Source organism: Betta splendens, chromosome 22 (genome assembly GCF_900634795.4).
Source record: "Betta splendens chromosome 22, fBetSpl5.4, whole genome shotgun sequence".
NCBI classification, from domain to species: domain Eukaryota; kingdom Metazoa; phylum Chordata; class Actinopteri; order Anabantiformes; family Osphronemidae; genus Betta; species Betta splendens.
Window position 1 is genome coordinate 5158185 of NC_040900.2, and position 24819 is coordinate 5183003.

At 44.4% G+C, this 24819-nt stretch overlaps 1 protein-coding gene across 2 annotated transcripts; it reads left to right on the forward strand.

Annotated features, from left to right (window-relative positions):
• On the forward strand, positions 1-24737 carry dync1h1 (dynein, cytoplasmic 1, heavy chain 1). Of its 2 annotated transcripts, none has more exons than XM_029138533.2 (78): positions 1-391; positions 1015-1102; positions 1223-1396; positions 1494-1749; positions 1869-2055; positions 2131-2402; positions 2511-2738; positions 2855-3508; positions 3611-4033; positions 4143-4322; positions 4428-4577; positions 4656-4802; positions 4915-5055; positions 5195-5371; positions 5484-5594; positions 5681-5800; positions 5893-6132; positions 6274-6429; positions 6513-6626; positions 6715-6825; positions 6919-7128; positions 7235-7381; positions 7466-7632; positions 7759-7932; positions 8042-8396; positions 8496-8690; positions 8773-9055; positions 9141-9241; positions 9372-9531; positions 9651-9891; positions 9961-10144; positions 10260-10472; positions 10583-10821; positions 10905-11061; positions 11148-11372; positions 11453-11683; positions 11763-11903; positions 11997-12230; positions 12340-12546; positions 12623-12744; positions 12834-12999; positions 13091-13254; positions 13418-13547; positions 13637-13770; positions 13854-13968; positions 14058-14219; positions 14319-14533; positions 14628-14832; positions 14927-15100; positions 15228-15347; positions 15496-15616; positions 15850-16045; positions 16755-16872; positions 16955-17170; positions 17259-17471; positions 17598-17725; positions 17825-17978; positions 18068-18214; positions 18363-18513; positions 18630-18883; positions 19009-19143; positions 19225-19319; positions 19415-19589; positions 19891-19966; positions 20051-20211; positions 20297-20408; positions 20502-20562; positions 20645-20768; positions 20865-20978; positions 21079-21249; positions 21352-21569; positions 21658-21761; positions 22738-22946; positions 23134-23287; positions 23401-23543; positions 23626-23794; positions 23957-24081; positions 24194-24737. In XM_029138533.2, exons 1-78 carry the CDS (start codon positions 142-144, stop codon positions 24320-24322), a joined length of 13923 nt encoding a protein of 4640 aa, XP_028994366.1. In that variant the 5' UTR covers positions 1-141; the 3' UTR covers positions 24323-24737. The 2 variants fall into 2 exon arrangements, with proteins under 2 accessions (XP_028994366.1, XP_028994367.1); XM_029138534.3 differs by lacking the exon at positions 15850-16045 and adding an exon at positions 16198-16393.
• The last annotated feature ends 82 nt before the right edge of the window (positions 24738-24819 follow it).

The following is a 24819-nucleotide window of genomic DNA, read 5'->3' on the forward strand; positions in this document are numbered from 1 at the left end:
TGACTGCCACAGTTGCGGCGTTTTGACAGTCGCAGTCGGCCTCTGACCAGCTCATTGGGAAAAGGCAGCAGCTCTTACGCTTAGTCTCGTTTCTTTGTTCGTCGTCAAACCGACACCAGTCGTCTCCGACCGCTTCCAGCGATGTCTGACGGCGGGGGGACGGAGGAAAACTCCGGCACCATGGAGGTGTCGGCCGTTCAGACGGTCGCCGACACCTCGGTGCTGCAGAAGCACATTCGGAAGCTGGTACCGCTCCTCCTGGAAGATGGCGGCGAGGCCCCGGCCTCTCTGGAGACCGCCGTGGAGGAGAAGAGCGCCGTGGAGCAGATGAGAAAGTTCCTGGCGGATCCCCAGGTCCACACCATCCTGGTCGAGAGGAGTGCGCTGAAAGGTGCGCGTGCACCGTTAGCTAGCTAGTATGCTAGTTATCCTACACCAGTCATTTTAGATGTCGCATACCCCGAAACGAAGCTTTAGCAATTTAAGTTATTAATTAAATAGCAAGACTTGAATTTATGTTTTTTACAAGCTAACGTTTGGTAGCATTACTAATGTAGCTTGTTGTCCTCATCCACTGTAACTTGTATTGTAACTACGCCACACTGGGTGGGGACCGTTAATGGCCACTTGCTACTAAGGAAGATCCTGCCAGCATAATCATGTGAGCCAGGTTGTATCAATGAAAGCATTATTTTAAGTTTCCTCAGGACAACTCCTCCAGGAACCGCTTGCTTTAAATAATGCTGAACCTGATCTCTTGATGGTGCACATGATCAGCCTATGACTCACTGTCTCAGCCTGTGCATATACTTGCACTACAAATGGTAATGATGCAGTGCAGAGGTTAGTGCTGATGCTGGCAGTGACATCACTTAAAGAAAAAAAAAGGTGGAGACATAAATGGATATAAGCAGACTGGCTGTCTGATTGCACAGTCATCCTGCAAGTATATGGCTCCATTATCCACAGATAATACATATATATAATTACATTTATTTTTTTTTGTTCACACAGAGGATGTTGGAGATGAAGGCGAGGAGGAGAAAGAGTGCATAACCTATAACATCAGCATCGATATACATTATGGGATCAAATCTAACAGGTGAATACAATAGGTGGTCTTTTGTACAGTCCTATAGCATGTAATTCTATCAATGAAGTTAGGAAAAATTTTATTTGGTTATTCACGTCTATGTTTCTTATTTACTATGTTTTCCTGTAGCTTGGCTTTGATCAAGAGGACCGGAGTCATTGATGCAGACAAGCCCATATCGACCCAAGTTCGAGTTCTGACGCTGAGTGAGGATTCTCCCTATGAGACCCTTCACTCTTTCATCAGCAATGCTGTGGCACCTTTCTTCAAGTCTTATATCCGCGAGTCTGGCAAGGCAGACAGGTAATTTTATGTTTTTTAATAATTTCAGCATTCAGCAGTTACTATGACACTGTAAGCGTTACCCAAAGCCCTAATATCATGACCATTGTTTGCTTAGGGATGGGGATAAAATGGCTCCCTCTGTTGAGAAAAAGATCGCCGAGCTGGAGATGGGCCTTCTCCACCTGCAACAGAACATTGAGATTCCTGAGATTAGCCTGCTTATCCATCCCATCATCACAAACATTGCAAAGCAGTGCTATGAGCGTGGAGAAAAGCCCAAAGTCACAGACTTTGGTGACAAAGTGGAGGACCCAACGTTCCTGAACCAGCTGCAGTCTGGAGTCAACCGCTGGATCAGGGAAATCCAAAAGGTAAGAGGCATTCCTTTATTTCTGTTTCAAAGTTAACCACAACAGTAATGTGACTTGACATAAAATCAGGTATGTAGGAAACATTATTGTCTTGTCTATTTTATCCACTCTGGTATCAGGTGACAAAGTTAGACCGTGACCCAGCTTCAGGCACAGCCTTGCAGGAGATCAGTTTCTGGCTGAATCTGGAAAGAGCCCTTAACAGGATCCAGGAGAAGAGAGAGAGCCCTGAGGTTCTGCTCACACTGGACATCCTCAAACATGGCAAACGTTTCCATGCCACTGTGAGCTTTGACACGGACACCGGTGAGTAATATCGGTCAGAGACTCATCCTTTTACTTCTATCTGTTAAATTTTAACCCATTCTCTACTCGCCACAGGTTTGAAGCAGGCTGTGGAAACAGTCAATGACTATAATCCTTTAATGAAGGACTTTCCTCTCAATGACCTGCTCTCTGCCTCGGAACTTGATAAAATTCGCCAGGCTCTTATGGCCATTTTCACTCACCTGAAAAAGATTAGGAACACCAAGTATCCTATCCAGAGAGCACTGCGTTTAGTAGAGGCCATCTCCAGGGATTTGAGCTCCCAACTCCTCAAAGTATTGGGCACCAGAAAGCTCATGCATGTTGCTTATGAAGAATTCGAAAAGGTCTGTGATGTTGTTTTTCTACTAATAACCTAAAACTACTCTCTGATCTCCTTAAGGATATACTTAGTTATGTTTTCCTTGTCCTGTCTTTTGATATCTTGTGTGCAGGTGATGGTAGCATGCTTTGAAGTGTTCCAGACTTGGGAGGATGAGTATGAAAAGCTCCAGGTGCTTCTAAGGGACATTGTGAAGAGAAAGAGAGAGGAGAACCTGAAAATGGTGTGGCGTCTGAGTCCCGCCCACAGGAAGCTTCAATCCCGTCTCGACCACATGAGACGTTTCAGAAGGCAGCATGAGCAACTGAGAGCTGTCATTGTCCGTGTGTTGAGACCTCAGGTAAAAATAATCTACTGAGACCTCCAGTATTAAATCATAGTTATTTTAGCGTTCCTCTATTTATTAAATGTTTTTATTTGCACTTGATTAAAAAATTGTAAATTATTTGTCCCCAGGTTTCTGCTGTGCCGCAGCATGCCCCAGGGGAGACAGTTGAGCCTCAAGACATGAAGGTTGCTGGAGTTCTCCTTGATGCCGCCGATGCCAATGCTATTGAGGAGGTCAACCTGGCATATGAGAACGTGAAAGAGGTTGATGGTCTGGATGTGTCAAAGGAAGGCATGGAGGCCTGGGAAGCTGCCATGAAGCGCTACGATGAGCGCATTGACCGCGTGGAGACCCGCATCACCGCTCGCCTGCGTGATCAGCTGGGAACCGCCAAGAACGCAAATGAAATGTTCCGCATCTTCTCCCGATTCAACGCCCTGTTTGTGCGCCCCCACATTCGCGGTGCTATTCGGGAATATCAAACGCAGCTCATCCAGCGTGTGAAAGATGACATCGAGTCACTGCACGACAAGTTCAAAGTGCAGTATCCTCAGAGTCAGGCCTGTAAGATGAGCCACGTCCGTGACCTGCCACCCGTCTCTGGATCCATCATCTGGGCCAAGCAGATTGACCGTCAGCTGACTGCCTACATGAAGAGAGTGGAGGATGTTCTGGGAAAAGGCTGGGAGAATCATGTGGAGGGGCTGAAGCTCAAGCAAGATGGCGATAGCTTCAGGGCCAAACTCAACACTCAAGAAATATTTGATGACTGGGCTCGCAAGGTATGTTACTAAAGCAGTAGTGTTTTCAAATATTGTAAACTTTTCTGTTTTTTAGTCTTTGAATTTTTTAAAAATTGCTCTCTTTGTTTTATTGTTAATCAGGTTCAACAGCGCAACCTTGGTGTATCCGGTCGCATCTTCACCATTGAGAATACTCGTGCCCGAGGACGTACTGGAAACATGCTTAAGCTTAAAGTCAACTTCCTGCCAGAGATCATCACCTTGTCCAAAGAGGTCCGCAATCTTAAGTGGTTGAGTTTCCGTGTTCCCTTGGCCATTGTCAACAAAGCCCACCAAGCTAACCAGCTGTACCCATTTGCCATCTCTTTGATTGAGAGTGTTCGCACCTATGAGCGTACTTGTGAAAAGGTGGAGGAACGGTCCTCTATCTCTCTGCTAGTGGCTGGGCTCAAGAAAGAGGTTCAGGCCCTTATTACCGAAGGCATCACTCTGGTCTGGGAGTCATACAAGCTGGATCCTTATGTGCAGAGGCTGGCTGAGACTGTCTTCAACTTCCAGGAGAAGGTCAGTGTGGAGGCATTGTTTCCATTCAGTAGTGCGCACCCTGTATAATTTTAGACTTGCATGAAACTCATTATATGCAAATATGATTTTTTTTTTGTTTTGTTTTTAGGTGGATGACCTCTTGCTGATTGAGGAGAAAATAGATCTGGAGGTCCGCTCCCTTGATACTTGCATGTTTGACCACAAGACCTTCTCCGACATCCTCAACCGAGTCCAGAAGGCTGTGGATGACCTCAATCTGCATTCCTACTCAAACCTCCCCATCTGGGTTAACAAGCTTGACATTGAGGTTGGTACCGTAGATAAGTAGCAGTAAAGCCTGAAACAAAATGTTGTTTTCATTTAAGGGATGCTTATTTTTATGCTGTTCTTTTTTTTGTTTTTTTTTGGTCAGATTGAACGCATCCTTGGAGTGCGTCTGCAGGCTGGCCTTAAGGCCTGGACCCAGGTGCTTCGTGGTCAGGTAGAAGACAAAGCTGATGTCGACATGGACACAGAGGCTCCACAAATGAGCCACAAACCTGGAGGCGAACCTAAGATCAAGGTATAAACTGTACTGCTTATTACTTATTTGACTGTCATATTGGTGCTGAATGTTCTTTTACGTTTTTTTTTTCTCTAGAATGTTGTCCATGAGCTGAGGATTACTAACCAGGTCATCTACCTGAACCCACCAATTGAAGATTGCCGTTACAAGCTCTACCAGGAGATGTTCGCCTGGAAGATGGTTATCCTTTCCCTCCCCAGGATCCAGAGCCAGAGGTACCAGGTAGGACAAATGTTTATCTTACATACCGGGCCAAGGGATCAAGTTGGGGTTGCTTTTTTTTATTCCACTACTCTGATCGCTTTTTCTAAGAGAGTCTGTTGTTCCTCAACAGGTGGGTGTCCACTACGAGCTGTCGGAGGAGGAGAAGTTCTACCGAAATGCTTTGACAAGAATGCCAGATGGCCCCGCAGCTTTAGAGGAGGCTTACAATGCAGTTGAAGACATTGTCGGTGAGGTGGAGCAGTATGTTAAGGTAAGCTCTACTTTATTTTAACACTGATCAAATGTTGGTGTAGGGTTATTGCTAATGGTGTTGAACCCACATAATAAAATGTCTGTTTTACCTCCTAGTTTTTGTCCTTACACACTTTAATTTTTTTTACCTTCTGTAGGTATGGCTGCAGTACCAGTGCCTGTGGGACATGCAAGCTGAGAACATCTACAACCGTCTGGGTGAAGACCTCACTAAGTGGCAGGCCCTTTTGGTCCAGATCCGTAAAGCACGTGGAACCTTTGACAATGCAGAAACAAGGAAAGAGTTTGGACCTGTGGTCATCGACTACGGAAAGGTAACGATAAATTAAATCACTACCGGTTTCTGTATTAGGGTTCTTTTTATATTGTTTTTTTTTTCCAGGAGACTTTTAATAAATGTATGTTTGTATTTGTGCCTCACTACAGGTCCAGTCCAAGGTTAATTTAAAATATGACTCGTGGCACAAAGAAGTCCTCAGCAAGTTTGGACAGATGCTCGGCCAGAACATGCAGGACTTCCATGCTCAAATCTCTAAGGTAGTTAATAGTGGCACCAAATAAGAATATTACTTTAAATTACATTTCTGTTGTAATCAATTTATTTTTCTCTTCACTCTGTCTAGTCCCGCCAAGATCTGGAGCAACATTCTGTGGATACAGCTAGCACCTCAGATGCAGTCAACTTTATTACATATGTCCAAACTCTGAAGCGCAAAATCAAACAGTTTGAGAAAAATGTGGATGTAAGTATCCTTAAAATGAATAATTCTTTGTTTTGTCTGCTAGCTTTAGGTACAGTTGGCTCTAACCATAATGTGTGCTTTTTAACTTGTAGTTGTTCCGTAACGGACAACGTTTGCTGGAGAAGCAGAGATTCCAGTTTCCACCATCTTGGCTCTACATTGACAACATTGAAGGAGAATGGGGTGCCTTCAGTGACATAATGAAGCGCAAAGACACTGCTATCCAGCAGCAGGTGGCCAATTTGCAGATGAAGATTGTTCAGGAGGACAAAGCTGTGGAAAACCGCACCACTGACTTGCTCAATGACTGGGAGAAGACAAAACCAGTTGCTGTAAGCGAAACTGTTCTTATTCATGTCAAATTATTTTTTTTTTCTTTTTGGAACTTCAATTCAATTGACATTAATAAAATATGAATTTAATTCACTTAAATGATTTATAGAACTATTTGCAATGTCCCTTTTTCCCATCAGGGCAACCTTCGTCCAGAAGAAGCCCTTCAGTCCCTGACTATATATGAAGGCAATTTTGGCCGTTTGAAGGTTGAAAGGGAGAAGTGTGCTCGTGCTAAAGAGGCCCTGGAGCTCACTGATACTGGCCTGCTGAGTGGCAGTGAAGAAAGAGTGCAGGTAATTTTTGCACATACATTTATTTACAAGTTCTCAAACTGAAGATCAGATTAGGCCCTAATATGCATGTGTGTTATTTGTAGGTGGCTCTAGAGGAGCTACATGACCTGAAGGAGGTGTGGTCTGAGCTGTCAAAGATCTGGGAGCAAATCGACCAGATGAAAGAGCAGCCGTGGGTGTCTGTACAGCCACGCAAGGTGAGATATACACATTAGGCTTTATAATCTTTGTTTATATGTTTTATATTAGTGGAAATCTATAGTTTTGTTGTTTTTTTGTTTACAGCTTCGTCAGAGTTTGGATGCTCTTCTGAACCAGCTAAAGAATTTCCAAGCAAGACTTAGACAGTATGCATCCTATGAGTATGTTCAGAGAATGCTTAAAGGATACTTGAAGGTTGGACATTCTTTTGTACTTTTAAGAGCATAAAATATTGCCTAATGAGACAATATTAAAATTATGAATTTCTTCATAAATTCCCTTCACCAGGTCAACATGTTGGTGATTGAGCTGAAATCAGAGGCTCTAAAGGACCGCCACTGGAAGCAACTGATGAAACGATTGCATGTGAACTGGGTGCTGTCAGAGCTGACCCTGGGTCAGATCTGGGATGTGGATCTGCAGAAAAATGAGATGGTGGTGAAGGATGTTCTGCTGGTGGCACAAGGAGAGATGGCCCTGGAGGAGTTTCTCAAACAGGTGAAGAGGGATAATTATGCAGTGGTGTTGCATTAATATTTTTTTATAATAACTTCTCATTCAAACGATTGCATGTGACTGATCAATTTATTTTCTGTGTCCTCAGATTCGTGAAGTGTGGAACTCGTATGAGCTTGACCTGGTCAATTACCAGAACAAGTGTCGTCTGATTAGAGGCTGGGACGACCTCTTCAACAAAGTCAAAGAACACATCAACAGCGTATCTGCTATGAAGTTGTCACCTTACTACAAGGTAAGATAGGTTTTCATGTTCTTTTTACTGGAAATTTTCCAGAACTGCATCACAACAGTTTATATTATTTTCTTTTTCTTCCAGGTGTTTGAGGAAGATGCCCTGAGCTGGGAGGATAAACTGAATCGCATCATGGCTTTGTTTGATGTTTGGATTGATGTCCAGCGCCGCTGGGTCTACCTGGAAGGCATCTTCACAGGCAGTGCTGACATCAAACACCTGCTGCCTGTGGAAACACAGAGGTTCCAGAGGTAAAACACAGATATTTAATCTTAATCCAGCATATGTTTATCAGTTTTCTCATGGCGTTTTATAAATGCCATCTATAACATTTGCTTCTGTAATAACAATGTAATCTCTGTATTATTACTTAATAGTATCAGCACCGAGTTCTTGGCACTGATGAAGAAGGTGACAAAATCACCATTGGTAATGGACGTCCTGAACATACAAGGAGTCCAGCGGTCCCTGGAGCGTTTGGCTGACCTCCTAGGAAAAATCCAGAAAGCTCTTGGAGAATACCTGGAAAGAGAGAGGTCCTCCTTCCCCAGGTCATAAACTGACCAAGGCAGAATAAGTAGAAAAGCAAAACGATGCTGAACCAACTGTCTGAAAAAGAAATTTGTTTACTCATTTTTTTTGTTCTTTTTTTTTCAACAGGTTTTACTTTGTTGGAGACGAGGACTTGCTTGAGATTATTGGCAACAGCAAGAATGTGGCCAAGTTGCAGAAACACTTCAAAAAGATGTTTGCCGGTGTCTCCAGCATCCTGCTTAATGAGGACAACACTGAAGTGCTGGGAATCTCCTCCCGTGAGGGTGAGGAGATTATTTATAAGACGCCGGTTTCCATCACAGAGCATCCCAAGATCAATGAGTGGCTGACACTGGTGGAGAAGGAGATGAGAGTGACCCTGGCCAAGCTGCTAGCGGAGTCTGTCACAGAGGTCACAGCTTTCAACAAGGGCACAGCCCTTGACCTGAGCCAGTACATCGACTGGATTGATCGTTACCAGGTTAGCATTTAAAGGATTTTCGATATTACTACATTTCACTATACATTATATACACGCAAAACTGGAAAACTAATCAGTGTATTTATCCTATGTGCACAGGCCCAGCTTGTAGTCCTCTCCACCCAGATTGCCTGGTCTGAGAACATCGAGTCTGCACTGACCACAATTGCTGGTGGCGGAGACATGAAATCCATGCAAGGAGTACTGTCAAACGTGGAGGCCACACTCAACATGTTGGCTGACACTGTGCTGATGGAGCAGCCGCCACTTCGCAGGAGGAAACTGGAGCATCTCGTGAGTTGGATTTTTCTACCACCCATTTTTAAAATAACGTTAGCGTGTGGGAAAAACTTATTCTTGTTATCCTTCATTTTAGATCACAGAGCTGGTGCACCAGCGTGATGTGACCAGGACCCTCATCAAGAACAAGATTGACAACCCCAAGTCATTTGAATGGCTTAGCCAGATGCGCTTCTACTTTGATCCCAAGCAGACAGATGTGTTGCAACAGCTGTCTATTCAGATGGCCAATGCCAAGTTCAACTATGGCTTTGAGTACTTGGGTGTCCAGGACAAGCTTGTCCAGACGCCTCTGACCGACCGCTGCTATTTGACCATGACTCAGGCTCTGGAGGCCCGTCTTGGAGGATCACCATTTGGTACAGAATAGAAATTTGTGCAATGCAGTTTTCTTTTAGGCAAAGTTTAAGATGCCTGTTTGCTAAATTTTCACTTGTTATCAAGGTCCCGCTGGCACAGGAAAGACTGAGTCAGTGAAAGCACTTGGGCACCAGCTTGGCCGCTTTGTCCTGGTCTTCAACTGTGATGAGACGTTCGACTTCCAGGTACATGAGATCTTTTTGATTCTTTATCTTCCCTATAAATTAGGTAAAAGACAAAGTTATTCATTCTTTCAACTTGGATCTGATATTTTGTCGAAAGCTTTTATTAATCATCATTTTATTTTCTTCATAGGCCATGGGTCGTATCTTCGTGGGCTTGTGTCAGGTCGGAGCCTGGGGCTGCTTTGATGAGTTCAATCGACTGGAAGAGAGAATGCTTTCAGCTGTCTCGCAGCAGGTCCAGTACATCCAGGTGGCCTTGAGAGAGCATAGCAACCCCAACAGAGATCGAAGTGAGTTGAGCTCCACGCTTGCATCTGCATCTCGTAATAGGTTTCTGAGCAAATACCTCTGACCTTATTCTACATGGAGAGTTTACTGTAAATAAACCTCTGGTCTTTCCCTCTTTTAGGTGTACCTGTCACTACAGAGCTCCTGAACAAGCAGGTGAAAGTAAGCCCAGACATGGCCATCTTCATCACCATGAACCCTGGCTATGCTGGCCGTTCCAACCTGCCTGACAATCTGAAGAAGCTGTTCCGCAGCCTGGCCATGACAAAGCCCGACCGTCAGCTCATTGCACAGGTCATGCTTTACTCTCAAGGTTTCCGCACAGCTGAGATCCTCGCCAAGAAGATTGTGCCTTTCTTCAAGTATGTTTTTGCTGAACTGAATAAAAATTAAGTTTTTTTTCCCTGAGTTAAGTATTTGCCCTTTTTCAGGTTGTGTGATGAGCAGCTGTCATCTCAGAGTCACTATGATTTCGGCCTGAGAGCTCTCAAGAGTGTGCTGATTAGTGCTGGCAATGTCAAACGTGAGCGCATTCAGAAGATCAAAAAGGAAAAGCTTGAGCGTGGAGAGGTTGTTGATGAGAATGACATTGCAGAGAACCTTCCTGAACAGGAGGTATGTAAGGTTATGAATAAAGTTTGATATTTGTTTGAATATGGACTTTTTGCTGTCTGAAGAGTGTCTATGGTTGTTTCAGATCGTGTTTTCTATTAACTTCTGATCCTTTTAGATCCTGATCCAGAGCGTGTGTGAAACAATGGTTCCCAAGCTGGTGGCAGAAGACATACCTCTGCTGTTCAGCCTGCTGTCAGATGTCTTCCCTGGAGTCCAGTACCTGCGAGGAGAGATGACTGCTCTGAGAGAGGAGCTGAAGAAGGTCTGTGCAGAGATGTACCTCACCTACGGAGATGGTGATGATGTGGGCAGCATGTGGGTGGAGAAGGTATGTAACCAAAAAGTTTTAATATATTTAATAGCTTTTAAAAATGTTTGTTCAATGGCTGAACTAAAAATGTTTAATTTACTGACACTTTGTCTTTGAACCTTTACCAGGTGCTCCAGCTGTACCAGATCACACAGATCAACCACGGTCTGATGATGGTGGGTCCCTCTGGTAGTGGGAAGACCATGGCATGGAGGGTGCTGCTCAAGGCCCTGGAGAGGCTTGAGGGGGTTGAGGGAGTGGCACACATCATTGACCCCAAGGCAATCAGCAAGGACCACCTGTATGGAACCTTGGATCCCAACACTCGTGAATGGACAGATGGCTTATTCACACACATCCTCAGGAAGTAGGTTCTTTTGACTCAATTTGCTCAATGGTTTCTGCAATGGGACTTCATTTTAATATGAACAAAAATTATTTGAATTCTAGGATCATCGACAACGTCCGCGGTGAGCTGCAGAAGCGTCAGTGGATCATCTTTGATGGTGATGTTGACCCTGAGTGGGTTGAAAATCTCAACTCGGTCCTGGATGACAACAAGCTGCTCACCCTGCCCAACGGAGAGCGTCTCAGCTTGCCACCAAATGTAAAAGCACACAAATCCAACCACAGTTGCCTTTTAGTTAATGGAGAGGTGGTTTGTTTACCCTGCGTTTCTTTGTCCCGCTACAGGTGCGTGTGATGTTTGAGGTGCAGGACCTGAAATATGCCACCCTGGCCACCGTGTCTCGCTGTGGCATGGTCTGGTTTAGTGAGGACGTCCTCAGCACCGATATGATCTTCAACAACTTCCTGGCTCGCATTCGTAGCATTCCATTGGATGAGGGAGAGGATGAAGCTCAGCGTAAGAGGAAGGGCACAGAAGACGAAGAGGAGGCTGCGTCACCAATGCTGCAGGTAAATGGAAGTTACAAAATCAAAAAGTACCTGAGCTGTCAAACATTTCTTTAATGATGACCCTGCTGCTGTTTTTCTAGATTCAGCGAGATGCAGCAGGTATCCTGCAGCCTTACTTCACCTCCACAGGTCTGGTGATCAAGGCCTTGGAGCACGCATCCAAGATGGAGCACATCATGGACTTCACTCGCCTGCGCTGCTTGGGTTCACTGTTCTCAATGCTGCACCAGGCCTGTCGTAATGTGGCACTCTACAACAACAACCACCCTGATTTCCCAATGCCAATTGATCAGCTGGAGAGATACATGCAGGTAAGGCTCTGCTTTCTCTTGCTGTTTGCGTTCGTGCTATTACTGCTTGTTATTCAACTGTTTTCATGTTGTTCTACAGAGATACCTGATCTACGCCGTGCTCTGGTCCTTCTCTGGTGACGGCCGACTGAAGATGAGGGCTGAGCTTGGGGAATACATTCGCCGCATCACCACTGTACCTCTCCCCTCCGCTCCTAATGTCCCTATCATTGACTATGAGGTATAGCCTCTGCTGTTTTTTTTTGTTTATTTTCTGTATATGCACTGAAAATTTCTTTATGCAGTTAATTTCCAAAATCTTGCCTTTGGTTAGGTTTGCATCTCCGGTGAATGGCAATCATGGCAGGGTAAGGTGCCACAGATTGAAGTTGAGACCCACAAGGTGGCCTCCCCTGATGTTGTGGTTCCCACCCTGGACACCGTTCGCCATGAGGCCTTGCTTTACACCTGGCTGGCAGAGCATAAACCACTGGTGCTGTGTGGACCTCCAGGCTCTGGAAAAACTATGACCTTGTTCAGTGCTCTCAGGGCCTTGCCTGATATGGAGGTAAGACTGTTTATAAAAAACCTAATTGCAAATTACCATGAGAACAAGGGTGGGTTTTGTAATTTGACAATATATTTAATTAACACATTTACCAATTTCTTCTTACTAGGTTGTGGGTCTGAACTTCTCCAGTGCCACAACCCCAGAGCTGCTGCTGAAGACCTTTGATCACTACTGTGAGTATCGGCGCACCCCCAATGGTGTGGTCCTCGCTCCCGTCCAGCTGGGCAAGTGGTTGGTGTTGTTCTGTGATGAAATCAATCTGCCGGATATGGACAAATACGGCACACAGAGAGTCATCTCCTTCCTCAGACAGGTGGGATGGCTGGAGTTAAGTAATTTGTTAGTGTAGTGCAATTTATTACATGTTAAAATGTTCTTTTGTTTTGCAGATGGTGGAACATGGAGGCTTCTATCGAACCTCAGACCAGACTTGGGTCAAACTGGAGAGGATCCAGTTTGTTGGAGCTTGTAATCCTCCCACTGACCCCGGCAGAAAGCCTCTCACTCACAGGTACATATGCACATCTAAATACAAAGAAATATTCATATACAGGTCATAGGCAAATCTTAACGGTGACGCTGTGTTCCTTGCGCTTTTAGATTCCTGCGTCACGTCCCGGTGGTGTATGTGGACTATCCAGGACCAGCCTCTCTCACCCAGATTTATGGAACATTTAACCGTGCCATGCTGCGCCTCATCCCCTCTTTGCGGACGTATGCTGAGCCTCTTACTGCTGCTATGGTGGAGTTTTACACAATGTCTCAGGTAAAGAAAAAACTAGAGTGTAAACTAAAGAGAATTTTATTCATCTAATTTCCAGATTTTTGCCTAATCATTGTCTAATTCTTACGTCCAGGAGCGCTTCACCCAGGACACCCAACCCCATTACATCTACTCTCCCAGAGAGATGACCCGCTGGGTGAGAGGAATCTTTGAGGCTCTGCGGCCTCTTGAGACTCTGCCTGTTGAGGGGCTCATTCGAATCTGGGCCCATGAGGCACTCCGTCTCTTCCAGGATAGGTTAGTTTTATCATAGCTACATTACTTGTATGTCTACTATGGCCTGATAGTATAAGTAGTAACTAAATATAACCACAGCCCTACAATGTTTGTATTTGACAACTATTTTGCACAGTAACTTCAAAAGTGATTTTAAATGTGATTTAATTAAATGATATTTCAGGCTGGTTGGGGATGAAGAAAGAAGGTGGACAGATGAGAACATTGACATGGTTGCTCTTAAGCACTTCCCTAACATCGATAAAGAGAAGGCTCTGAACAGACCTATCCTGTACAGCAACTGGCTCTCCAAGGTGAACTAGCAACATGTGCTGTGACGCTACTGAAATACCTTCCGCACTTTATTTTCCATTTTTACTGAGTGTCTTGTTTATGGGTGAAGGACTACATCCCAGTGGAACAGGAGGAGTTGAGGGACTATGTCAAGGCCCGTCTGAAGGTTTTCTATGAAGAAGAGCTGGATGTCCCACTGGTGCTGTTCAATGAGGTGCTTGACCACGTCCTCAGGATTGACCGGTAAGCTTGTATGCTTTTTAAACATTTACATAACTCCCAAAGATGGGTTCTGAGATGATTTTTAAGTGTATGTTTTTCTTTAGAATCTTCCGTCAGCCTCAGGGCCATCTCCTTTTGATTGGTGTCAGCGGAGCAGGAAAAACAACTCTGTCTCGCTTCGTAGCCTGGATGAATGGACTAAGTGTCTACCAGATCAAGGTTGATAAAACGCACATAAATGTTTGTACCCACATTTATCCAAATATTTGCACGTTTGTTACATTTATGTGGTGTATATGTGCTTTCAGGTGCACAGGAAGTACACTGGAGAGGACTTCGATGAGGACCTCCGTACAGTGTTGCGTCGCTCTGGTTGCAAAAATGAGAAGATTGCGTTCATTATGGATGAGTCCAATGTGCTGGATTCTGGTTTCCTTGAGAGAATGAACACACTTCTGGCCAATGGAGAGGTAGCATTCTGGCACTGGGGTGTGTTGTAAAGCAACAGACATTGTTGTGGGTTTCTTTACTCACTGGAGCCTGTTCTGCATGTAACTTTTGCCAAATAGGTTCCCGGCCTGTTTGAGGGTGACGAGTATGCCACCCTGATGACACAGTGTAAAGAGGGAGCCCAGAAAGAGGGCCTGATGCTTGACACACATGAGGAACTGTACAAGTGGTTTACTAGTCAGGTCATCAGAAACCTTCATGTGGTTTTTACTATGAATCCCTCATCAGAAGGCCTGAAGGACAGGGCTGCCACATCTCCTGCCCTCTTCAACAGGTGCAAAGAGATTATAAAAACTCATATGTTGATGAAATTAAGAAAAATTAGGGATTTATGAAGTTCCTTATTTTTAATCTCTCCACTATTCCAGGTGTGTGCTGAACTGGTTTGGAGACTGGTCCACAGAGGCACTTTATCAGGTGGGTAAGGAGTTTACCAGCAAGATGGATCTGGAGAAACCAAACTACAAGGTGCCAGATTACATGCCCATCGTCTACGATAAACTGCCCCAGCCCCCATCTCACCGTGAAGCTATTGTCAACGGCTGCGTGTTTGTACACCAGACACTTCACCAGGTAATAATCATTACAGTTGCGGTTAAAGACTGATTTAGCAGAAAGGACATATTCAGATAACTATCATTTACTAATACGCTTGTGGAATTAACAGGCTAACAACCGTCTGGCCAAGCGAGGTGGTCACACAATGGCCATTACTCCTCGCCACTATCTGGACTTTATTAACCAGTACGCCAACCTGTTCAATGAGAAGCGCAGTGAGTTGGAGGAGCAGCAGATGCACCTCAACGTTGGTCTCCGCAAGATCAAGGAGACTGTTGACCAAGTAAAATAATTTAGTTTACTTCATTTATCATACTTGCATGCATTTTTGCCAATGATTGGGGTCCCCAATATAATTTGTTCGTTTGTGTTTAGTCTTGTTTAACTCCCCGCCTGTACCTCCATTTAAGGTGGAGGAGCTTCGTCGTGACCTGAGAATCAAGAGCCAGGAGTTAGAGGCAAAGAATGCAGCAGCCAACGACAAGCTGAAGAAGATGGTTAAAGACCAACAGGAGGCTGAAAAGAAAAAGGTTTGTCCTGGAAGATAACAGTCTGATGATGCGAAGTATCGTAAGCAGTATTTACAGCTGTAATCACTTTATATCTTTAAAAATTTGTTAACTGTACTGCTATTTCCCCGCTGTGGGACTAATAAAGGCATTCTTAATGTAATTTCAGGTGATGAGCCAGGAGATCCAGGAAGCAGTGTACAAGCAGCAGGAGGTGATCAAAGACAAACAGCTGAGAGTCCAACAGGACCTGGACCAGGTGGAACCTGCTGTTATTGAGGCTCAGAATGGTACAGTGGTTTATTTACTCACATCTTTCTTGACCCTGGGACGGTGGCAGTGCACAATATTGTACCAAGATAGAAATCGATCAGTTATCATAAATTATTAATAGTTTGATACCAATGTTTTAAATGCTCATTTCTTTCAAAAGGATTATTTTTAACAAGTTAATCTTTACTTGCATCCTCCATCACTTCCCCTTCCCTTTCATAATCACTCCTTGTTCATCTGATGCGTGTAGCCGTTAAGTCCATTAAGAAGCAGCACTTGGTGGAGGTGCGTTCAATGGCCAATCCACCTGCGGCTGTGAAGCTTGCTCTAGAGTCCATCTGCTTGCTCCTGGGAGAGAGCACAACTGACTGGAAGCAGATCCGATCCGTCATCATGAGAGAAAACTTCATTCCCACCATTGTTAACTTTTCTGCTGAAGAGATCAGGTGAAATAACTGTGTATTCTGAAACTGTTCACTGAAGCGTTCTCTGTCTCTTTCTCCATTTTCTCCACTTCATGGCCTAAACTCTCCCCTTGCTTCCAACCTGTCTTATTGTTCATTTCTATCAAACCTACTTCCTTCTCCCACCTAACTAGCGGTGAGCTCTATTAAGCGGCAGCACCTAGTAGAAGTGCGGGCTATGACCAATCCTCCAGCTGCAGTCAAACTGGCCCTGGAGTCTATCTGCCTTATGCTGGGCGAGGAGACCAATGACTGGAAAAAAATCAGACAAGTTATTATCAGGGACAATTTCATCAGCAGCATAGTCAACTTTTCTTCTGAGGATATGAGGTACTGGTGTCACGGTTTATTTAGGCTTCATATAATGGAAGCGTGAATACTATTCAATCGGCATATTAATCAAATGGCACCTGTGATTATTAATCTAAACAGATTTTTTTCCAGAAAAAAAATGTTTAGTTTTATTTAACGTGAACTTATCCCTATCCTGTGGTCCTTTTTTTCATGATTTTTTTATTTTTTTTTTTTATAAATAGTACAAATTACCTCCCTTTCCCAACTTAACATAATTGATCCTGTGCAAAATCCATTTGTTTGATTTCTAAATTCCTCTGATTTGTCACATTAAAAAACTTGAATGTTTAAGCTGCTGGTGTAGTCTGACCCACTTAATGCTTTCTACATTATGCAGTGACTCCATTCGTGAGAAAATGAAGAAGAACTACCTCTCAAACCCAAGCTACAACTATGACCAGGTCAACAGAGCCTCACTGGCCTGTGGGCCTATGGTGAAATGGGCCATTGCTCAGGTAGGAAAATCCAAACAAAAGGCAAAAGGTTAATTAGTTAAAAAAATAAAACTCTTAACATATTACTGTGTTCTTTTATTAGCTCAATTACGCTGACATGCTGAAGCGTGTGGAGCCTCTGCGTAATGAACTGCAGAAGCTGGAGGACGATGCCAAAGACAACAAGACAAAGGCAGAGGAGGTGGAGCAGATGATCAGAGACCTCGAGGCCAGCATTGCTCGCTACAAGGAGGAGTACGCCGTTCTCATCTCTGAAGCCCAGGCCATCAAGGCCGACTTGGCTGCAGTTGAGGCTAAGGTAAGTCTTCAAGCAAGCCGTGCCTGTTTCGTGGTCGTAATCAAACATGTTCAACTTTATTTACCCCAAATTCTGGTGTTTCCTGTAGGTAAATCGTAGCACCGCCCTGCTGAAGAGTCTGTCAGCTGAAAGAGAGCGCTGGGAGAAGACGAGCGAGACCTTCAAGAACCAGATGTCCACCATTGCTGGAGACTGTCTGCTCTCTGCAGCTTTCATCACATACGCTGGATACTTTGAACAACAGATGAGACAGAACCTGTTCACTACCTGGTCTCACCACCTGCAGCAGGCCAACATTCAGGTACTTAAAGCTCAGACTTTTATGCCAAAAGGGTCCTGTAAGTTTACTTTCAAATTATTATTTTGATTTTTGTATTCCTTTACACAACTCTTGCTTAATGTGATGATGTAAAATTATCCCTTTTAGTTCCGAACCGATATTGCCAGAACTGAGTATCTGTCCAATGCTGACGAGAGGCTTCGTTGGCAAGCCAACTCTCTCCCAGCGGATGACCTCTGTACTGAGAATGCCATCATGCTCAAGAGGTTCAACAGGTCTGTACCTTAACTCTTTATTGCTGCAAAATGTTTTAGGGCTTCCTAAACTTTCAAGAACCTTAAGTGACTTATACAGCCATATTTATCTTTTTCTAGGTACCCGCTTATTATCGACCCATCAGGCCAAGCTACAGAGTTTATAATGAATGAGTACAAAGACCGTAAGATCACCCGGACCAGTTTCCTGGACGATGCCTTCAGGAAGAACCTGGAAAGTGCTTTGCGTTTTGGAAACCCACTGCTGGTCCAGGTAAGTTTGGCTTATTTACAACTTTGTGTGTGTGTATAAGTGACGTGTTTGTTCAAAAGAATTAATTAATTTGTTGTTTTCCTCACAAGGATGTTGAAAGTTATGACCCCATCCTCAACCCAGTGCTGAACAGAGAGGTCCGTAGGACTGGAGGACGTGTCCTCATCACTCTGGGAGACCAGGACATTGATCTGTCCCCTTCATTTGTCATCTTCCTCTCCACACGAGACCCAACGGTGAGGCTTGTTTAAAAAAAAAAAAACGTTCATGGTGTAAAACAAATTATAATCCATTAACAAAAATACTCAACCAAATGCAGACTTTTTTATGATACGCCATTGTTTACCACAAACAACAACCCATGTGATGTGGCATCTCATGCAGGTGGAGTTCCCCCCAGACTTGTGTTCTCGTGTGACATTTGTCAACTTCACCGTGACACGCAGCAGTCTGCAGAGCCAGTGTCTCAACGAGGTCCTTAAGGCTGAGAGGCCTGATGTAGATGAGAAGCGATCTGACCTCCTCAAACTACAGGGTGAGACAAAAGTAGAAGACATGCTGACAGGATGACAGGGGAAATTGCGGAATGATCAACACTGGCAGGAACTCTCAGTAACCCTGCTCTAATGTAACACCCCTTCTGTCTCTCAGGTGAGTTCCAGCTGCGTCTACGCCAGCTTGAAAAATCTCTGCTGCAGGCCCTCAATGAGGTTAAGGGCCGTATCCTTGACGACGACACCATCATCACTACGCTGGAGAATTTGAAGAAGGAGGCGGCCGAAGTGACGAGGAAGGTGGAGGAGACGGATATTGTCATGGCTGAGGTGGAGGCGGTGTCACAGCAGTACCTGTCTTTGTCTTCTGCCTGCAGTAGCATCTACTTCACTATGGAGGCTCTGAATCAGGTCAGGATACCACCAGCATTATCATCCTTTAGTTACTGTAACAGGCCTTATGCTGATCTGTTGTCCATGACTTTATTGTCCACACAGGCACATTAACCTTAGAGTTTTCTAAAATCTCGTTCCAGATGCATTTCCTGTACCAGTACTCTCTCCACTTTTTCCTGGACACCTACCACACTGTCCTGTATGAGAATCCCAACCTCAAGAGCATCAGTGATCATTCGCAGAGACTCGCTGTCATCACCAAGGACCTCTTCCAGGTATGAGCTAAAACCAGGCAACTTTGACTGTTGGTAGTATGACACTTGTAGAGAGATTTTTACCTTTTGCTTTGATTGTAGGTGGCGTTCAACAGAGTAGCTAGAGGCATGCTGCACCAAGACCACATCACTTTTGCCATGCTGCTGGCCAAGATCAGCCTGAAGGGCATGACAAGGTAAATCAACAGTGTTGTACAAATGAAATACTACAATCAATGTGACGATCATCATCACTTGTTGTGGATTAACTGCATTTCAATCCACTTTGCAGTGAGCCCTCGTATGATGCAGAGTTTCAGCACTTCCTACGTGGCAAAGAGATTGTTCTGACTGGAACCTCACTGCCCAAAGTGAAGGGTCTGACAACTGATCAGAGTGAAGCCATGGTCCGGCTCAACCGCCTTCCGGCATTCAAAGACTTGGTAGCTAAAGTTGAGGCGGATGAGGTGAGGATGGACAGACCCTTTTAGCTTGCTGGTACACCCTGACATTTAAACAGTTTTTAAAATCTAAATAGGTTTGTTTGTTAAAAACAACTAAACAACTTTGTTCGAGATGATGGTACCTTTTTTTTGAAGCTGGTAGCTCAGTGGGTAGAGCATTACTTCTCACTAGCTCACCAGGCACCTTGCATGGCAGCCCACTGCTCCCCCAGGGAATGGGTTAAATGCAGAAGACCAATTTTGTTGTACATTGTAATATATGTGATGATGACCAATAAAGGCTTTCTTTCTTTTAAATCTACAGCAATTCTTCATGTGGATTGAGAGCAACACTCCAGAGCTGGCTGTTCCTTATCTGTGGTCAGAGGAGAAGCAGTCAAGTGAGTAGTTTAGGAGTTTATTATTCAAAATAAATCTCCAATCTATATTGATGATGACCGTTACCCATTACACTTCTTTCTCAGCTCCTATTGGCCAGGCAGTTCATCAGATGCTGCTGATTCAGGCCTTCCGTCCTGACCGTCTGCTGGCCATGTCGCACATTTTCGTATCAAAGGTTCTGGGAGAGGCATTCATGAACATTATTGAGCAGCCTCTTGACCTGGCTAATATTGTAGATAATGAGGTGAGAAAGTTTGTTTGAAAAGTTTTGTCACTGGAATAGATTTCATAACTTACATGAATGTGGCTTGCTCTCTCTCTGTCTGTAGGTGAAGCCCAGCACTCCAGTGTTGATGTGCTCTGTACCAGGGTACGATGCCAGCGGGCTCGTCAGAGATCTGGCAGCTGAGCAAAACAAACAAATCACCTCCATCTCTATTGGTAAGGAATTGGTAGATACTGTTTTGTATCGACATGAGCCCTTCAATCTAAGTGAATATAATCTAAATGGCAATGTTCTTGTACTGTCTACAGGTTCAGCTGAGGGCTTCAATAAGGCAGACAGAGACATCAATACTGCTGTCAAATCCGGCAGGTGAGTGAAAGTTACAAGTTAGAGTTTGAATCTACAGTTTTTATTTTTTGTATTTTTATTGTTTTGTGTTTTTAACCTGCAGGTGGGTGATGTTGGAGAATGTCCACTTGGCCCCTGGGTGGCTAATGCAGCTGGAGAAGAAACTGCACTCGATGCAGCCTCACGCCAGCTTCAGGCTCTTCCTGACAATGGAGATCAACCCCAAGGTAAGCCACTTGTAAAAACTATTTGTCCATTTGACGATTACAAAAGATTCCAGTGGCTATGAAATGGTTTCTAAGCTCTAGTGTTTGTTTTGTCAGGTGCCAGTGAATCTGCTTCGTGCTGGACGTATCTTTGTGTTTGAGCCTCCTCCCGGTGTCAAGGCCAACATGCTCAGGACCTTCAGCAGCATCCCTGTGGCTCGCATGTGCAAGGTGGCGTAAGCTCTCACCTAAAAGCCTAAATTAAACATTTATCAGCATCAGTCCTGGTCTGCGCAGATCCAACTCATCTGGTATGTGAATGTTTGCACAGGCTCCCAACGAGCGCGCTCGTCTCTACTTCCTGTTGGCCTGGTTCCATGCTGTGATCCAGGAGCGTCTTCGCTATGCTCCACTGGGCTGGTCCAAAAAGTATGAGTTTGGAGAATCAGACCTCCGCTCTGCCTGTGACACAGTTGACACTTGGCTTGATGACACTGCTAAGGTTGGAGCCTATTAAAAAAATCCTAAACGTTATAAATATGTCTTCAAAAGCTGTATGATCATCAATAACGGTGCCAAACTTCACTTCTGTACACGCCCACAGGGCCGACAGAACATTGCACCAGACAAGATCCCGTGGGCAGCTCTGAAGACCCTGATGGCCCAGTCCATCTATGGTGGGCGCATTGACAATGAGTTTGATCAGCGTTTGCTCAACACCTTCTTGGATCGCATCTTCACGAAGGGAAGCTTCGACAGCGAGTTCAAACTGGCTCTCAAGGTTGATGGACACAAGGACATTAAGATGCCTGACGGCATTCGGTCAGTAGTGTCTGAATTTTTTATTTTAATCTATAAATAGAGTCTTCTGTGATCAGTTATGTTTGATTGTAAGTATGTTTTGTTACAGTCGTGAGGAGTTTATGCATTGGGTAGAGATGCTTCCAGACACTCAGACTCCATCCTGGCTCGGGTTACCTAGCAATGCTGAGAAGGTTCTGCTCACCACTCAGGGTAGGCTGCAACCAGGCATTTCTGTTGTCTATCACAATAACCAGAACGACAAATACACCCAGATTTTTTCCTGTGCCCCTCTGTTGATGATATATTGTATATCAAGAGTATAGAACAAACTCTGTCTCTTTTTTCTTCTAGCATCTTAACTCTTACTTTCACAGGGTGTCAGTAAATTGTTGGTGGTTGGTTGTTGGTTGGATGGTTTTTTTTTTTTTTGTCGTCTTTAGGTAGAACACTAGATGTGGTGGCAAAGAGTACCCTTAGGATTGTTCCCACTGTTGATCTCATTTTTTCGTGAGGGTTTATTTTTGTCCATGTATTTAGTAGCTGTAATATCTATGTAGCTTTGTAGCCATCATATGTTTCAAGGTGCTCCGTCCAAAGGAGGGGATTGTTTGTGTGTGTGTGTGTGTGTGTGTGTGGGGTCACCTCACCCTCCAGCAGCTGTATTTCACAGCCATCATGTCGCTTTGCTGAGAAACCATCCCATTCCCATCCAAAGTACAGATCATTGATTCCCTTATGTCCATCACCATATCCTCCCTCCCTGATTTGTCCACTTCATTCCCAAACCTACTATTCCACCTCTGGCGCATCGGTCCCCTTGGACAACCCTCCACAATCCCCTCTCCTTTGTGCCCACTTTCCTTCCTTGGTTCCTCCCTCAAACCCCAACACCATGTGATATTTACTTTCATTTTTGACAGGACCAGCCACACAAGAATGCAGCTAATATGTCCACTTGGGGATATGTTCAATGTTAAATTTGTTTCTTGTCTTACCCTGTCTAGACCTTATTTGTTTGTCTTTTTTTAAAACAAACCCTCGTCACACTTGCACTTTCCTAAAGTAAGCTGTTTGTTTCGTTCTTCCAATATTAATTTTGTTTCCCCTACCTCCCCACCATGGCCTTGTCTTCTGCCTCCCCCACACCCATCGCCTGCTTACCTGCTCCCTTCGCTGGGCTGCACAGGCACTGACATGATGGGTAAGATGCTGAAAATGCAGATGTTGGAGGATGAGGATGACCTTGCCTATGAGACAGAGAAGAAGGAGCGCACCTCGTCCACATCCGATGCACAGCCAGCCTGGATGAGAACCCTCCACACCACTGCCTGCAACTGGCTGCAGCTCATGCCCCAAACAGTCAATCCACTTAAACGCACAGTGGAGAACATCAAGGTAAAGGCAGAACTGAGATGATGAAAAGTGGTGGGTAAGCAGCCTCTGAGACTAAAAGATTCCTGGGAATTCCTGAACTAAAAGCTGATAGTTTGTTTTTTTCGTTATTTCTTTTTTTAAGTGAGGTTTCAGTTTTAGTTGTTGGATATTTCTAAAATGTCATCTTTGTCTAAACACACAACACCAGGACCCACTGTTCCGCTTCTTTGAGCGCGAGGTGAAGATGGGTGGCAAGATGTTGCAGGAGGTCCGTCAGGATCTGTCTGATGTGGTGCAAGTGTGTGAGGGCAAGAAGAAGCAGACCAACTACCTGCGTACCCTGATCAGTGATCTTGTTAAAGGTACATTTTCTCTACTTTATGCTGGAATGTTTACAGCATTTTGTTCTGTTTTTTTTATAAAAAGAATGCTTTTGAATACTACAACAACTAATACCTATGAACTTTATCTGCAGGAATTCTCCCTCGCAGCTGGTGTCGTTACACAGTTCCAGTGTCGATGACTGTGATCCAGTGGGTGGCAGACTTTAGTGAGCGGATCAAACAGCTGCAGCAGATCTCCCAGGCGGCCGCCAGTGGGGGGGCTAAGGAACTGAAGGTATTTTGGTTAAATGCTGGCTTATATAACAGCGACTCGCTCTGTACTTTTTTGACCCGTGTTCGTCTTGTCTTGTCTCCAGAACATCCATGTTTGTCTGGGCAGCCTGTTTGTTCCAGAGGCTTACATCACGGCAACCCGCCAGTATGTGGCCCAGGCCAACAGCTGGTCTCTGGAAGAGCTGTGCCTGGAAGTGAATGTCACCAACGCCCAGGGTGCTTCTCTGGATGCTTGCAGCTTTGGAATCAAAGGTTGGGCAGACAGAATAAAGGAACAAACTGCTGTTTTAACAAGGACACACACAACCTCTAAACTACATATAAGATGTATACCGAAGTAAAATAAAAGGATATGTTGGGCAAGGCTCCTCTAATACTGTAGTTTAATGTTTTTAATGCAAAATGTTTTTCCAGGTCTGAAACTACAGGGAGCTACTTGTGCCAACAACAAGTTGTCTCTGTCTGCGTCCATCTCCACTGAGCTGCCGCTCACTCAGCTCCGCTGGATCAAGCAAAGCAATGCCGAGAAGAGACACATGGTAAGAATCTGGAGGCTTAACCTTGGTCTAATGATTAATCTTGTTAGATGATATAGAGCCAGTAGAATTCTGCATTTCTCTTGGCTGTTAAACGTCTTTTCTCCCCCCTCAGGTGACTCTTCCAGTTTACCTGAACTTCACCAGGTCCGACCTCATCTTCACTGTTGACTTCGACATTGCCACCAAGGAAGATCCACATAGCTTCTATGAACGTGGAGTTGCCATCCTGTGCACAGAGTAAATGGCAGTTCACGAGGACCTGAGGGTGTTCATAATAAACCATACTTCTTACACTCATTCCCTATTAACCACTGTTTGAAATGTAGCCTAACATAGTTATAGAGCAGAAATCAACATGTGTAACCACGGTTAGTTTTTTGTAAGTGTTTGGAAGGGAAAAGGAATGTTGTCAGATGGAGAATAAAGAGAAGAGACATTAAGATGAAAAGGTAGGAAGGAAGTGTTTTTAAGAAGGAAAAGGTAGGATTTTAGATGGAATTAAGCCAGATAGAAGTAAAAGTGTCTGTAGTAATGTCAGGTAAATGTTCAATATGATACGTCACATGCTTTGTGTTTTGTCCTTTAAGGCTTTCATAATGATAAAAGAATTTGGGCTTTCAATGTGCAAGTCATTAATAAATATTCTGATTCTCAGATTTTCTGTCTGAAAGGTTTATTTCTGAGTCCTCTGCATTGAAAGCTGAGCTCTCTGTGCACCATCACCACACTTCCTCCCAA